General features: G+C 43.5%; 1 protein-coding gene across 3 annotated transcripts in view; it reads left to right on the top strand.

Annotated features, from left to right (window-relative positions):
* LOC147208439 (amyloid beta precursor protein binding family B member 2-like) overlaps positions 1 to 17,288 on the top strand; it is a 59,119-nt gene that overhangs the window by 27,678 nt on the left and 14,153 nt on the right. For 2 of the 3 annotated variants that reach the window (XM_086135069.1, XM_086135053.1), the window contains exons 9-14: positions 8,889 to 9,003; positions 12,155 to 12,230; positions 13,919 to 13,999; positions 14,109 to 14,224; positions 15,956 to 16,138; positions 16,337 to 17,221. In XM_086135069.1, coding sequence (XP_085991195.1) covers positions 8,889 to 9,003; positions 12,155 to 12,230; positions 13,919 to 13,999; positions 14,109 to 14,224; positions 15,956 to 16,138; positions 16,337 to 16,513 — 748 coding nt within the window. In that variant the 3' untranslated portion in view covers positions 16,514 to 17,221. Of the gene's footprint in view, positions 1 to 8,888; positions 9,004 to 12,154; positions 12,231 to 13,918; positions 14,000 to 14,108; positions 14,225 to 15,955; positions 16,139 to 16,336; positions 17,222 to 17,288 lie in introns of those variants that run through there. The other variant, XM_086135062.1, reaches the window with a different exon arrangement.

The following is a 17,288-nucleotide window of genomic DNA, read 5'->3' as shown; positions in this document are numbered from 1 at the left end:
CGTCGAGCCGTAAGCAATTTACTCTGAGCAGCTAATCAGACGCTATGGATTTAGCTTCAGTATCTACAGTATATACACACATAGACAGTGAGGTCCCTCTTGGCCAATTGGAGGCCAGGATGATGCTCGGTAAGCCAATGGCAGAGCAGCTATGAGTATGTTAAGACCAGGAAATTCGCAGCTGTGACCGAAATAAACATAGTTCACTATGTAAACCAGTGTGGTGGTTGCTGTTGCCTTTTTTCGAACGAAGCAGTAGAGATCGCTGTTGGATAAGACTCCGTTGTAGTGAATGTCTTCGCGAGGCTGGAGCAGGAAAAATTATTTCGTTTCACGCAACAGGGGGGTTTTCGTCGTATGGGGGGCAGGAGAATGGGAATGTTAATGCATGAAGATTTTTTCACATAAGGGGGTATTTTTGCCCATGTAGGTTTTGTTCTAGAGGAGTTTCACTGTATATAGTTTCTGTATTTGTTGTTTGTTCATCCACATATTTGTGACTTGTGCATTCACCTATCCACCTATTGCATAGGTGTCAAACTCAGGTCCTGGAGGGCCGCTGCCCTGCATGTTTTCCAAGTCTCCCTGTTGCAACACACCTGATTCAAATGATCAGATCATCAGCAAGCTCTGCGCAAGCCTGACATTGAACCTGTTCATTTGAATCAGGTGTGCTGCAACAGGGAGACTTGGAAAACATGCAGGGCAGCGACCCTCCAGGACCTGAGTTTGACACCTATGACCTGTTGGCTGTTTTTTGTGCTCAGGTCAAAGTAATGAAAGTACTTGTGGCATCTTGGTGCCAAGAAACTATGTCAAAGTTGAGGAGCATAAAAAAGGAAAAAAAAATTAAGTGGTGTGTCATCGTGTGTCATATTCGTGCCAATGAACTATGTTGAAGTGATTTGAGGAACTTCATCTAACCATCATCACGTAGCATCCTAAAACAATTAAAAACATTTACATTTTTGGTGCAAGTTGCTCATGGTGTAGTGGTATATTTTCCGGACTTATATGGGAGCAGCGCGGGATAGGTTCCTACTCACTCACTGTGTGGATGTAAGTGTCAGTGGTCCTTTGTCTCTCCATCTGCCCTGCGACTGACTGGCGACCAATTCAGGGAGGTACTGCCCAAAGTCAGCCGGGATAGGCTCCAGCAACTCCCCGCGACCCTGTTCAGGATAAGCGGTGTTGAAAATGGATGGATGGATATTTTTGGTGGGAAACTTTTCTTCATTATGCACTGAAAAACTCACTTTAAAAGTTTAAGCTGCAAAATCCTGAGAGTTTTTCTAGACTTTCCATGAATATACAGGCAATATGAGAATTTATGGGAATACACTGCCTGTGCCTCAACTAAATACACTAAAATCACGTTAGATCACCCCGCCTTGCCACCTCTTTTTGCCCATCAAAAATTTGGGGTACTTTTTAAAACCAAATTTGCAGATGTGCCGGGGGGTGAGGCAGAACCGCCCAGTATGGTATTGCCTGTTTCCAAACACGGCAAACTGAATCATTACCATTGCACGAAAATGACGATGCGCCTGCTTTTATGCTGACCGCGGACTACATTCTGTCACCAAATTATCAGGCGCATTGGGAGCGAGGCCGTTTCATGTGCCGGCGCACCAAATGAGCGCACTATAACTCCGCGAGGCAAGAATTGAGCTGACACAAAAATGAAGTTTTGCCCGTTTTTACGCTGAATGTACGGGCAAGCAGCAACACTCGAGTTCATACTCTGAAGTTGCTTTCTGCAAATCTCATACACACACCCTCAATTAATCATAAGTCACATAAATCTCCCACTGTTCTGTATTTAGTCTGTCAAGCTTTTGTGTTGTTCCTGGTGTAGTAGTTTCCTTTTGTTTGTTTGGCAATGCTCTGTGGTACAATACATTGTACTGTCATTATTATTGAAACACTCGTGTTTGATAATCTTATGCTTGAACTTTGTGGGGCCACTGACAGCTGGGAAAGGCTTCAGAATGCCCGTGACGCAGCAGCAATAAGTGGTTCATAAAATGGATGAATGGATGGAACTTTGTGGGGAGCAGTTTGGGCAAGGCCTTTTTGCGTTCCATCGTCACGGTGCTCTAGTGCACAAAACAATGTCTATTAACCTCTGACCTTACGCATTTGCTCCGGATGAATGGACAGAAATTCCCAGTTAATGTACTCCAACATCCTGTGGAAAGTCTTCAAAAAGAAGTGCAAGCTGATATATCTCCAAAGGGAAGAACCAAATCGCGGCTGCCATTTTTAACGTCCTGTGCAATGGGCGAGTTTCCGAATACTTTTGTCCACACATGGTGGTACCTTGGCTTATGAGTGCCGAGTCAATTATTTGCTTTGTTTTGTGAGCAGAAATTTCAATCATGAAAAAATTAAAAGTCAAAGTACCACTGTATCGTAGTATTTCGTTTTCTTCATGGAGGAAAGGAGCTTCTTTTTTTAGAATGAAAACAAGTGACATGACGTGACACCCGAAAGGAACAATTAGACTGACAGTTTATCTGATTTGTGTGTAACACTGGAAACGAAGAACAGTGAGTATGGCAATGGACAATATCAGAATCAGAATAAGAATCAGAATCATCTTTATTGGCCAAGTATGTCGAACACACAAGGAATTTGTCTCCGGTATAACACGCTGCATTAGTATCATCATAAACAAGGACAAATGACAAAAATTGAAGGACATTTCGTAATGTAAGTGAACCGTAGTGCGGTGGTACCACCCAGTGACAACTGTGAGACAATGTGCAAAGTATCAAGCAGAGCTAAAGTGATCAGTGGTAGAATACAATACTATGACAGTTGTACAATTGGTCCCTAAAATCATTGAACCATTTTAGAGTGACCAGTAGCAGTATTTCTTGTACAAGAAGAGTGACTACGTCAGTGACTTCAGGGAGTTAATGGCTAGAGGGAAGAAGCTGTTTAAGTGTCTGCTGGATTTGGTGCGCATGGATCTGTAGCGCCTGCCTGAGGGGAGTAGCTGGAAAACGTGGTGGGCAGGGTGCGGGGGATCCAGGAGGATTTTCCGTGCCCTTGTCTTGATTCTTGCAGTGTGCAAGTCCTCAAGAGTGGGTAGGGCGGTGCCAATGATTTTTTCCGCCGTCCTAACTGTCCGTTGAAGTCGGATTTTGTCCTTTTTTTGTGGCGGCCCCAAACCAAACCGTGATGGAAGAACACAGGATTGATTCGATGACTGCCGTGTAGAACTGACATAGCACCTCCTGTGGCAGGCCATGCTTACTCAGCAGCCTCAGGAAGTACATTCTCTGCTGGGCCCTTTTTAGGATGGAAATGGTATTGACTTCCCACTTCATGTCCTGGGAGACTGTGATTCCCAGGAACTTGAAGGTCTCGACCGTTGACACAGGGCAGTTGGATAGTGTGAGGGGCAACTGTGGAAAAGGATGTTTCCTGAAGTCCACGATCATCTCTACAGTCCTGAAAGCGTGTTCAGCCCGAGGTTGTGTCGGTTGCACCAGAGCTCCAGCTGCTCCACTTGTTGTCGGTACGCAGAATCGTCGCCGTCTTTGATGAGACCGATGATCGTGGTGTCGTCTGCGAACTTTATGAGTTTGACAACTGGACTTGTTGAAGTGCAATCGCTTGTGTAGAGGGAGAGAGGACACATCCCTGTGGGGCTCCAGTGCTAGTGGTGCGTGTCGATGATGTTGTTCCTCCCAGTCATATTTACACACATTCACATCATGTCGATCTTTGACTGAATTTATTAACGTTTCTTCTTTCCCTGTGCTCTTGTTTCCCCTTTCCTTTCATCCTCATTTCGTACTTTCATTCTTACCTCCTTCATTCTTGCTTTTTTTCATCTTTTCAAACTCTTACAACACATCCTCTCATCATCCTCTCCACCTGCTTCGCGGGAACCAGAGAAAGGTAAATTTTACTTTGTTTCATACTCAAGTGATTGTGCTTCTCCATTTTTGTCATAACCATAGAGTGGCAATTTGGCATAGAAAACATATTTGTGGGTTTATTTTTTCTGGGTGGGTGCGGTTCGAGAGCAGCAGGATCTTATTTTTAGCAAATAATTTTGCTCGGGATGTATTGATCCACCTTTTTTCAGACCGATTACAAGTACTGACGTTTGGGTACTCGACAATACCGATTACTGATACTTGATAATGCCATTATGTTAGCGATGGTGAGGTTTTATTTTAGACAAATCTGTTTTGGGCTTGGCATATGTTTCACTCAAATTTAACATATTTTACAATAACTTGTCATTGCAACATGAAAATCCCAACAGAATTAATCCTATATGACTAAAGAAAATAAACAAAACAAAACTGTGATCAGTGTGTTTTAACTATTCCAATACATATTTTAATTTGCTTAGGAGTTCCTATCATATTACTGTGCAGGAAGAAATCAACACATTCACTTTCATTTACGAAGTGTACCTGAATGCAGCTCATGCAGCTTTTTCCAGACTGCAAGTACAAACACGACTGGTGGCTGCACTGAACAGCAAGCTAACATGAATTACTTGGCAAAAGGGTGATATGAAACAACATAAAAAAACAAGCAGGTTACAATGAGAGAGCTGGTGTAATCTACAACACAGTTTCATCTGCACAACACACAAACGACTGCAAATTAGGTCCATGTGGAAAAAGTCTGTTTATGCTACTGCCCGGAGTGTATATGTCAGGCTGCTGATGTGGTATCGTCGCAGACAGTATCGGATCTTTTTTTTATGAGTACAGTAAATGAATAGTACACCGATGCTGCATTGATGCGATTGCTCATTTCACAGCTGTGAGTGTAACAACAACGATTGAACGTTTAAAAACTAGCTGCCATCCAACGTGGCCGCGGCTGATGTCCTGTCAAGAAATGAATGCTTTTTTTGTTTCTTTGCGAGTACTCCTCCCCACAAGAGACTATCGTGAAGTCACAAACCAACCATTTGTAGTGGAAGCCGGAAGGTGGCTCATTCGCTTCATTGGCACACCACTCAAACGTTCCAGCGGCTGCATCCACACCTCACACACGCCACATCGCACTTTCTCCTTTGGCCACAGGCGTGGAGCATTATCGACCCGGCGTGTGTGAGCACAATTAAGCAGCAACATATCCTGGATAATGGACTCATAAACACAAAAGCTTCTTGTGATGAATACTGGCTGGGATTGATGATGTGGGAAATGCATTGGGTGATTTTTGAACAATATAAGATTTCTTTTGTATTTGACAATGATGGAACTGGAGTCCAAGTATATTAATTTATGATGTCGCTGATGTATTTTCTGCACAGTACAGTGCCCCCCCCCCAAACTTTTTTTTTTTTTGCAAAACTTTGTTTCAGGTGAACAATTTTTTAGATGGACAGCATCGAAACTATACTTGTTAAGATGGGTGTGATTGTAATTTGTGGGAGTCCTGTGCATGTTTCAAACCAGATGGGCTCAGGTTTTCTCCCATCGCACAGTGTGTTATAAGACAGGGGATCACAGGCTGACTCCAAAAATGAAGCATTTCTGTGTTCACTATTTCTTCGTAACTTGTGCTTTTATTGTGTTTAAGGATAGACTTGCACATTTTGAGTGGCTGTGCTACCCATCTCATTTTTTGTCCCAATATTTCCTCACTCTTCTAGCATAGTACAGCTATATGCTGTATTGTGAGTGCTCCCGCAGTGTCTTAAAGCGACACAAGAGTCATGATGCTGGTGCGTGTTGTAATATGATTAAGGTTCTCATTATCACATAGTTGACGCGTGCGTGTTTTTGGACATAGTATTTTGATGATAACGATGGCACTTCACCTCATGCCACTGCCCTCGTTCCTCACCACCAGTTCTGTGGTCCCACTTGTCTGAGTATTTTAAGACTGGAATCGCCAAAGCCAATCAGGTTGATCGCTTTTCCCCACTCACCACCAGCTTATTTTCATATTGTCGGTGTTGCCTTCAATGTTTGTTATAGTCCGATGACAGCAGCATCCGAGCCAGTTGAACGTCCTGTAAATTGACCGATTGGATGATGAGATGCCAAGAAGACATTAATGGTTAGTTGATTGCAAGAGTTAAATATCGAGCGGAGTAGTGACTTCTACCTCTGATACCACCGCATTGCCTTTCCATTTACCTTTGTTTCAGCCTTTGATGGAAAACAAGTTGTTTGTTTGTTTTGCAGAATTTGTCAGTTTTCTCCTGCGTATGTACCGTACGTGTTCGGTTGAGTTTATTGTGCCACATAATATGAATATTGTGTCATTCCCGACCTAATTACGTCAATCCTTTCTCACTTTGCAGCAGTTCATGTTTCTTCAGTTGCACCGTGACTAAAACAAGGGATAGGAACCGAGCCCTGGTGAAAAAAAAATCTGCCAATAATGCCAGTCCGAAAAGGTTTATAATTGCCTATAGGTGCCACAAGGTGATGCCAAAGCACTATTTTTCTTTTAGACAGGGCTTTGGAAGCTCCTGCCCTCATCTCATAGTTCAGGGGGAGGGAAACCGGAGTTCCCCCTCGAGAGCCATATCCTGCCTGTTTCAGATTCCTCCCTACTGCGACACAAATGATTCAAATGATCAGCTCATCAGCAAGCTCTGTAGAGGCCTACAATGATCATGGCCCCAAAGCCCTACTTTTATTTTAGAGAAATCTTTTGAACCATCTCATGGCATCTCGGGTTCTTTCAGAAAGCACAAAAACAGTGAAAAGGAGGACAGACCCCCCCCCCCCCAAAAAAAAATCCACAAAATAAATACTGTAGGAAAATTCAGGAGTAGGACAACGGCGGTGGAATTTTACACATTTGTTGATTTTTTTTTCCTCTTTCCACACCTTAAATTTATGGGGTTTTACAAAAATAGCACATTTGCCTCTCAGGAATTCCAGCCGCCGGAGGGTATCACAAGTAAATCAAACAAAAATAAGCTGTTTTTTTTCAGTTGCTGAAGGTGAAAAAGCATCTCCGGTGAAGGTATTTGAAGCCTTTTTTTTTTAGCTGCAAAGGAGTTTTTATCCTGAGGAGGAAATGCAGAATAGCATTCTTCTCTGAATTACTTCTAAAATGCATTACTTTCCAATTTTGCAAGGCCTCTTTGCTGTTGCTGTTGTTGTTGTCGTTGTTGAGCAACCCCAAATGGGTTGCAAAGCGGCTCCTAAAGCCGCAGCGACCCGGGTACCTGCAGACCCAGTTGTCGGCTGTTGACTGGGAACTGTTTGTCGCCAGAAGGCACGCCCAACACCGCTTGGGGGTCGTTCCCGAGTTGGGCTGCTGTTGCAAAATTACGTAGATGTACCGTCTTATAGTGTTAGCAACACTATCTTGAGTAATCAATTTTCACTTGTACATTGATTAGTGAAGAGAACGATATTTTCGGTTGTTGTCATAATCATGAAACAAACTAAACTAATAATTAATTCTGAATCAAGTTTGGGGGCTTTTAAGAAGTTGTTGAGTTGGATTTAACAAGGAGGCAATAGAAGAATGGGGTAACGCACACACACTCTTACAAAGTCTTGTTTTGAGCCAATGGGATAGATTTAAAATGGGGATTTTAAATCTATCCCATTCGTTGGCACCGCCCTACCCACTCTTGAGGACTTGCACACTGCAAGAATCAAGACAAGGGCACGGAAAATCCTCCTGGATCCCCCGCACCCTGCCCACCACCTTTTCCAGCTACTCCCCTCAGGCAGACGCTACAGATCCATGCGCACCAAATCCAGTAGACACTTAAACAGCTTCTTCCCTCTAGCCATTAACTCCTTAAACAGTCACTGACGTAGTCACTCTTCTTGTACTACAAATACTGCTACTGGTTACTCTAAAATGGTTCAATGATTTGTTGTTTACGATGATACTAATGCAGCGTGTTATACCGGAGACAAATTCCTTGTGTGTTCTACATACTTGGCCAATAAAGATGATTCTGATTCTGATTCTGATTCTGATATAGGCTGAGCAAATCGCAAAGAGAAAATGTGGAATATAAATTGGCTATTAATCCAAATATTGGCACAAAGCTAAACGCCCTCGAGGTGAAGCGTTTCATCTCAATATGCATTAATGTCCCAAAGCAGCTCGACAAGAAGTAATACCTGCAGGCAAGAGGGGGAGGCAACCAGTCACCAGACTGTCGTTCAAATGAGACGTAACATATAGTAAAAGGAAGCAATCATGCTAAGAGGTCAAAAAAAAAATCCCAAACCTCTCCTTTCAACCTGCATTGGTGTTTGTTTCTTTCCTTCTCTTTATGCCCTCTTTGCTCTGCTGTTAACTTCATTCTGTTCTTAAATTGTCGCCATGGACAAGATAAATGGGACAATATGGAGGCTAATAAATGAGACTTTCAGACACTAAATGCCCTTGTACAATGTCCTCTTTTCTCAAATAATATTTTCATTTAAGATATTTGAAAAAACATATTGTATTCAAAATTTAAATATATATTCGAATTTTGTCTTTATTTATAGTTTGTTGTAAAATATTTCTTGCGATAACAAAAAGCTATTATGTACAATCCTATTGAATTGAATCATTGAAGTTTTCTTGTTTGTTTTTTTAAATAAATACGTTTACCTATATTTAAGTGCACAGTTCTAATGTTCAAACGTGACATAATGATACAATATCTTATGATCTTCAGTATACATTTTTGGTAAAAAATCTCTGCCTCCACTACTGTATCTTAATGTTGTTCATTGTGTGGTACTTGAAGAGGCAAGTATATTTTGAGGTGGTGTAAAAAGTAGTAATATTAGTTTTGATGTGGCTTACTGGTCAATCATGGCCATCCAGCAACAAGGATAACCATTGTCCAGCACTGATGATGTCATGGCTAGGCAGTGCGATGTGGTGCGATAGATAATCTGTGTTTTGTGTGTCTTCAGGGACTTTGCCTACGTGGCAAGGGACAAAAACACACGGGTGCTCAAGTGTCACGTGTTCAGATGTGATACACCCGCCGCAGCCATCGCCACAAGTCTTCACGAAATCTGCTCCAAGGTGGGTGCCATTCCCAGTTCAACCTCTATCTTTACGAGTGGCGCTGTCAAACTTTCACACCGTGGTAGGTGTTAAAATGAGCCGCTTAACCACTGTAATGCATGACCTCCACGAGGAACCGGCGTGTGTAAGGTCAACAATGACCCTTGCAAAGAATGCTTCCTCTCTGCAACTACAGATCTTCTCCATTAAGCCCCTGCCCCATTGAGCTGTTTTTTTAGAACACCAAAAATAACAGCCAAGATGAGTACCGACACATAGGAGCTCTCCTGAGAAGCAGTGTGGCACAAATTTGGCCAACCATACTCATATATTCAGGTCATGTTCTAAATTGGCCATGTTCTGGAAAGATGTTTTTGATGCTCTTAAAATTATTTTTAAACAGAATATTATTCCACAAATCCAGGTAATAGCATCATTGGGAATGACAGCGAAGGATATGGGCAGATATCTGCTCAACATACTACTCACGGCAGCATTAAAATGTGTGACTATCAAGTAGCTGAGGCCAGAAATATTCCCCACATATAATCTATGGAGTCAGGAAATATGCGGCATTTATCAGATGGAACAAATTCATATATTCGTTAAGACTTCAAAAAGCTATATGAACCAAACGTTGGAAACTTGTCATGCCCAACTAATACAATGAAGTGCAACAAGTGCACAACGGTGGCTTTGTTGTTCAGAGAGGACTCATTATTTATTTATGTATTTGGTGTTAGTAATATTGTCAATATTTTCCATTTATTATTTGTAGTTTGTGTAAAAAAATATGTCCAGCCGCAAAGTGGAAATGTTTTTGTATGCAATAGGAAACGTGTGTTATTAAAAACTGTGATTTTTTTTTTAAAAAAACAATTAAGAAGAAGCTTTTTCCGCCATGTCCATCTTCTTAACCACAACTCTGGAGGAAACACTCCAGCTCTGTTTGGAAAAGCTAAAAGTAGAGTAGACGTGCAGAAATGAACTGCTGTGGAACTCCCTCCTGGCTCAGACGCACCTTGAGCCCAACGGAAAAACCTGAACCACTTGAGAACAACAACGGGACAATGCAGGGTTGTTACAACCATCTGTGAATGTGCAGCGGGAGACTACACCATGAAGCCTTGTCTCACTCACCTGCCCTCTACTATCCAACCTTTGTAGCAGTAAGACCTTGCAGAGTTCAACTCAAATGCAAAGATCCGTGTGAATAAATGGGAGACCGCTGTATAACGCCACTCTGAAGACATAAAAACAAAAGGAAAATAGTGCCTAACCTTTTGTCTTTCTGACTTCACACTGCTTTCTCCTCTGTTCAAAACCAACTCAGCTCCAGTGATTGCTTTGTGGAGTGTGTGCTGTTTGTGTGTGCGCATATTTTTATACTTTCCCGTGAGATGAGACGCAGATGGACCGCACACACACTTTGATTAATGACACCTGGTAATTACTAGAGACTCTCTTGCATACAAAGTGAGCACAGTGATGGCGTACAAACAACACACTCCTTGATGCACTTGATAAGACTGCGATCACTGCAGCCGAAAGACAGCCAAGTGGAAGCAGGAAAACAGGTCGCATCTGTTAACACAGTTCAATTCAGAATTCGACAAATATTCAATGAGTGATGAAGTATGACGCTGCCATTATTACTTCTGCTGATATTAGCCTCTGAGAACTATTGGCTGGCAACCAGTTCAGGATGTCCCCCGCCTACTGCCCGAAGACGGCTGGGATAGGCTCCAGCACTCCCCGCGACCCTTGTGAGGATAACCGGATTAGAAAATGGTTGAATGGATGAATTCACTGATCATGTGATTGCATATTCAAACTGAAAACCCTGAAATTATCATGTCAAATTACGATAAAGGAAAAGTCATCTTTATACCAAAACAAAGTCTAAAAGCACATGTTTTGCTTGAGTAGTTAGCAAAAACATTTTTGTTACAAGCACAACCTCACAAGAAGCAAAAGTTTGGCAAATTATTGGCATTTCTTCAAAAAAGTACTTGTTTGTAGGTATGTATTGCCCTTTCCATCTAGTATAGTATAGTAGAAAAGTAACAAAAAAGAAAATTAACCAAACCAACATAACTTTGTCTGAACGAAGTTAGCTTCATTAGCTTAATGCTAATGCACATTGCAGAACGCCATTATTGGGCTAACAAAATTAATTTTGTGGAAGTGTGAACCTTTTAAGTGATGGATATTTGGACAGCAACACATGTAGACAGACAATATAATGATCCTCCCCCGTATGCATTCTTTATCATCTGTGAAAAATTACTAATATTACTGCAGTTTTCTGAGCTGTTCTGACGGTCTTCTTCGCGTATAAATGTCTGCAAGTATTATACTGCCCCTTTTGGTGGCCAAGGCGGACACACAAGAAGGAGCCACAAAATGAAATCCTGATGCACAAAGAATTATATTATTTGCATTCTATTTGATTGTTATGTTTAAGTATGGGGCGGCCCGGTAGTCCAGTGGTTAGCACGTCGGCTTCACAGTGCAGAGGTACCGGGTTCGATTCCAGCTGCGGCCTCCCTGTGTGGAGTTTGCATGTTCTCCCCGGGCCTGCGTGGGTTTTCTCCGGGTGCTCCGGTTTCCTCCCACATTCCAAAAACATGCATGGCAGGCTGATTGGACGCTCTAAATTGTCCCTAGGTGTGAGTGTGGGCGTGGATGGTTGTTCGTCTCTGTGTGCCCTGCGATTGGCTGGCAACTGATTCAGGGTGTCCCCCGCCTACTGCCCGTAGACGGCTGGGATAGGCTCCAGCACCCCCCGCGACCCTAGTGAGGATCAAGCGGTTCGGAAAATGGATGGATGGATGTTTAAGTATGCTACTGTATGGTGCTACCAGTCATTGCAATGGGCATAGTTGATTTGAGATATGAGTATTCGTGACCTATGTAGTCACAGAATGAATTAAACTCGTAAGCCATTGCACCACTTATTCTCCTACATTATATTAAAACCAATAGTACATCTCTTATGTATACACTACTTTAGACGTAGTAAATGAACATATACACACAATGTCTGTTTTGCCTTACCCCTGTTGTCTCCTCTTATCCACCCTTGTTTCTTCCCCCTCTCATTGTGTGAGTTATTCCTGTGCTCTTCTCACCTATAATTCTGTTTTGCCCCCTCTCTATTGTTTAGATTATGGCTGAAAGAAAAAGTGCCAAGGCTGCAGCTGGCGGCTCCTCCCAGGCGGGCTCTGATGTGCCCCTACAAGGTACGCACCCACACACAAAATCACGCACACACTTGTATTCTTTTGTAGTGCCCCCATGGGAAAAGATGATTTGTCGGCTGCTTTCCAGGTTTCCCTACACAGTTTCTTGTCGCGCATTACAAGATTCTTCCACATCCCAAGTTACAACTGCTTTACATCAAGAGAGAGAAAGAGAGTCGTCAGCGATTACTATTTTGCTTGTAGTCGCCCTATGGTTTCCTCTCAGTTGTAATTACACAGGAAGAAAGAAAAGCATCATCAGATGTCATACTTGAATGTAAGATCTTCTCGGTGCAAAGGAGCTCCAGCATCTCTAATAAGGGAAGGATGATATAGACTCTCCACTTATCGAGGCAGTCAAGCTCATTAGAAACCAATTAGTGCTTGTTTGAGGTGAAGTGCGCCCCATCCCAACTTGGTGATCAAAACATCAAGCATCCCTTGTATCATTTAACTCAGTAACTTTTTGGTTGTCCAAGAGATGTCCTTGTCCATGACTCTTATCAAACATTTGAATTGTTATTTGGAAACAATTATTCTGGAGGAAACAGTGTATATTAGTGGCATGCAAAAGCATCTTGAATTAAATGTTACAGTGGCTTTTTTTTAATCCAGTACAATGCATTTGTTAAGTATTGTACTGGATTTAAGTGTAGTATAGTTAAGTATAGTTAAGAATTCCTTCCAGTTTCAAACTTCCACCATCAAGCAACAATCAGTATAACTTCAACAATAAATCACAAAGGCGCAATGCAAATGAGTATTTTTGAACATTATTAATGTAGTATAAAGTATAAGAAGTTAAGCACTTAATGTAAAAAGGGGGTGGGGGTTAAATTCCAAATTGTAAGACTTAAATTATTGGGCATTAGCTTTATACTGTAGGTAATCCAAAATCACTGATGGTGTGGCTCATCCACGGGACTTGTGTACCCCCATTGTGGATTCCGTTGCGCTCAGTGATAATGTAAGTGTGAATGATTGTCTGTCTCTATATGAGCCTTATGATTGATTGACAACCATTCCAAAGTGCAATCTGTCTTTTGTCCGATGTCAGCTGGGATGGGCTCCTGCTCCCCTCCCGACCCTGAACTGAGTAAGAGCTATAGAAAATGGATGCATGGCTTCTCCATGTTCTTGCCCGTGGGTCTCTCAAAGGGTAGCTGAGGTGGGAATGCCGCTGACATCAGGAAAATGACCCCGCTCTATCCTCTGTTTGTCCTGCCTGGGCCTTCAAGTATAAATAAAACTCCATCCTTGTAACTAACATTTACAAAATCGGGGAGAGCTGTTTCTATTATTTTGCCCACTACGTGTAACTGCATGGGTGAAATATAAACACCATTTCATGGGATATGGTGCAGCTGTATACAACTCCAAACTTCAACCGCAAAGAATGAGGTCCCGTGGGCGGAGTATGAATTTACTTGAACTCCCTTCCCAATGTAGATGCCGATGCAGGTGATCCGCCATCTTTGAGCAGTCTCTTCTGCCTCCACGTAACAAACCCAGCAGGAATTCCACCCAGAAAATATCCATCCCTAATCATGCCAGCAGCACCCGCAATATTCACAAGCCTCTTTATTTCTCTGGTTTGCAGCAATTATTGCAGCATTCGGAGCTCTGTTAAATGTTGTTATTTGTTGTTCGTAAAAATGTGCGTTTTATGTTTGGTTTCTGCTGTGCAGAATTTCCAATGCCAAAGACTGAACTGGTGCAGAAGTTCCACGTGTTCTATCTGGGGATGACGTCAGTGAATCGGCCCATAGGTACAAATGAGCCCGCTCATAAAGCCCAGGACTCCCTTTCTGACGTGCAATAAATCCCTTCCGTCGTCGTCTCCTGTTTCATGCTCCCCTGTGTGTATTCTCTCTCCAGGTATGGACATCATCAACGGAGCCATTGACAGCCTGCTGTCCTCCACAGGCAAGGAGGACTGGACACCTGTGATTCTGAGCATTGCTGACACCACTCTGGCTGTTATCAAAGAAAAGGCATGGTTTGGATATACTGTATACAGTATTATGTTCAGCAGTGATGCTCCAACTGAGGGTCCCCCGGGGGTCTGTGAGCCATAACTGCTGCACCAGTGCCACAGACACGTGATACCAAATCAAGTACTCCTTGCTACCTTCCCTTTGAGCCAATTAAAACCGAAGATTTGGTTGTGACGTGTCACATAAATCTATGAGGGCCCATCAGGGGCATAATTTAGGTTTATTTCTCACACACGCTACTGAAATATCGTCATACATGCAACTGAAACGCTTCCATCAAACGACTAAAACACTTCACATGCTTACTACTAAAACTCTATCTTACACACTATTGAAATGACTCTTTCAGGATTTTGCTGTAACGTGTCAGAGCATTTCACTCGTGTGTATGAGAGTGTTTCAGTCGTGTGTGTTGAGAGTGTTTCGATATTTATTTGAGTGAGTGTGAGAGGTCATGCTGAATGACGTATTTATGTAGGACTAAGTATATACACTTTTCTCATGTTGAGTTGTGTATCAATCTCAGCAATTTTGTTGTGGCTCAGACCAAGATAAATATTGAAATTCAATCATCAGTAGAAGTTGGATCAATATCTTTCTATTGGCGGCATAGTGAGCGACTGGTGAGCACAGGGGTGGCCAACCAGTCAGAGACTAAGAGCCAATTTTTTGACTGTGTTACTGCAAAGAGCCACATCATACACATGGGCATCCCGTCCTCACGTGCGCACACACGCGCGCGCGCACAGACGCACGCATACACACACACACACACACACACACACACGCACACACACACACATGTTTGCCCAAAGATCCACTTTTGAAGCGACCAACCTCCCACGGTCGACCCGATCGCGCGCGCACACACACGAACGCACGCGGGTGCCCAACCATGCACTCACGCACATATGCACGCACGCCACAATGAGCAACAGCCGGAACCGCCCGAACATGAACAAAAGCTAAAGACACAAACACACAAATCTTTTTTTCCCACCCATTTCCTCCTCCCACCCCTTGCGATCGACTTAGGACCAGCCCACTGGCTCCCGGTCGATTGCGATCGTCGTATTGGGCACCCCTGCCTTAAAATCTGAGGTAATTCGCTGACCATCTTAGCACTAAGCACTTAGCGACGTTGTCTGCGCTTGAGCGGTGATTCAGTCTTCTGATTAGTTGCCCTCTATGTCAATCAAGTAACGGGCTTGATGATAAGCTAATGTAGTACGTTCTGTGTCTTTAGCGCTTTTTTTGAATGGCAGCAGGACTGCCGGGACGTTTTCGACGCTTGTCGTGTGAAAGCCTGGGAGCCGTATTGAACCAGCCAAAGAGCTGCATGCGGCTCGCGAGCCACGGATTGGCCACCCCTGGGTTAGCACGTCCGCCTCGCAGTGAAGAGGTGCAGGGTTCGATTCCGGCTCCGGCCTTCCTGTGTGGAGTTTGCATGTTCTCCCCTTACCTGAGTGGGTTTACTCCCACAGTCCAAAAACATGCATGGCGAATGGAACATTTTACGTTGTGTGATTGTGAGCGCGAATGGTTGTTCATCGATGTGTGCCCTGCAGTTGGCTGGCAAGGGTGTAGGCTCCAGCACACCCGCGACCCTCGTGAGGATAAGCGGATTAGAAAATGGATTGGATTGGGTGAATCTTTCTATTAGACGAGTCATGCATCAATGACATATAGAAGACATAAGTTGAATTCTCTTCATGACTTGCTGTGCAGGAGGAGGAGGAAGAAGCGTTGGTGGAGTGTCGGGTCCGTTTCCTATCCTTCATGGGAGTCGGGCGGGACGTCCACACGTTTGCCTTCATCATGGACACAGGAAACCAACACTTCCAATGCCATGTGTTCTGGTGTGACCCCAACGCTGGATGTGTGTCAGAAGCCGTGCAGGCAGCATGTGTGGTAAGATCTTATTCATGTCTTTGACTGATTACCCTGTAGAAAAAAGTTTTAAAAAAGAACCAGAAACCTTGACAGTATTGTGGATACATTATATTCGGAGGACAAAGAGCATACTAGTACTGAAAATGGATATCAACTAAATGCTCGAACGGCTTTCCGTAGGTGCTGCTTATTGAACCCCGCCTCCTTCTCTTTCAGTTGCGGTATCAGAAGTGTCTGGTGGCGCGGCCGCCCTTGCAACGGGCCGGCTCCTCGTCCTCGCCTGCCGCCGACTCGGTGAGCCGCCGAGTGAGCACCAGCGTGAAGCGCGGCGTCCAGTCTCTAATAGACACTCTGAAAGCCAAGAAACAGCCATCAGAACTCCCTCAGCAATGACCTTCACCAGTGAGCACTGCACCACCCGCCCACCCAAACAACACACGCCTCTGCTGCCATGGTAACCAGTGATGTACATATATGTTAGCGAACACCATTCTGAATAAAAACAAAAAAGAAAAGGAAACGGGAACAACGGTCAAGTGTGCCAGATGATGAAAGGTGTTTTTAATTGAAGACGAAGAGCTGGTTCAACTTTGACTCGCTCACTTATTTGTCTTTCGGGGGGAAAAGTGCTTTCCGGTCACAATGCTGCTCAGAAGTGATTCATGGAATCACTTTATACACTCGCACTCAATCAGCATCTGAGTGAAGGGCGGCATCACCTAAGCCTCATGGTGTGTGTTACCATTTCACCTTCCGGCAACCGCACCTGCCCACTAATTGCCGTTTAAATGGCTCCTTACGTTGTATGTTGGAAAAGGGTTAGAAATCGCCCTCGCAGATGATTGTGTGAATTGATGGTAATAATCGAGTACTCTCAATGGAATATGTGGAGGAAGAGGATCATTTCAGGCACAAAAGAGGGAGTGATGATAGACGTGGGTTTTTGATTCTGCATGTTACCTTGATGGTTTTATGTTAATGCGAGTCAGAGCATTCACCAGTGGTGGGAACACATCAAGTAGATGCTGTCAGCACAAGTCCTCTCCATGTGAGCGTAAGTGGATGAACATCGGCACAAGAAAATAAACTCCTCGCCATGGCTCCCAGCCTATCAACATTTTCAATGTTGTTTTACAGGAATGACTCTGAAAATATTCTCCATATACTG

The sequence above is a fragment of the Hippocampus guttulatus genome, chromosome 2 (genome assembly GCF_054856545.1).
Source record: "Hippocampus guttulatus isolate MCC_2025c chromosome 2, RoL_Hgut_1.0, whole genome shotgun sequence".
Classification (NCBI taxonomy): Eukaryota; Metazoa; Chordata; class Actinopteri; order Syngnathiformes; family Syngnathidae; genus Hippocampus; species Hippocampus guttulatus.
The sequence above is the reverse complement of the archived record's forward strand: the minus strand, read 5'-3'. Positions and strand labels throughout refer to the sequence as shown.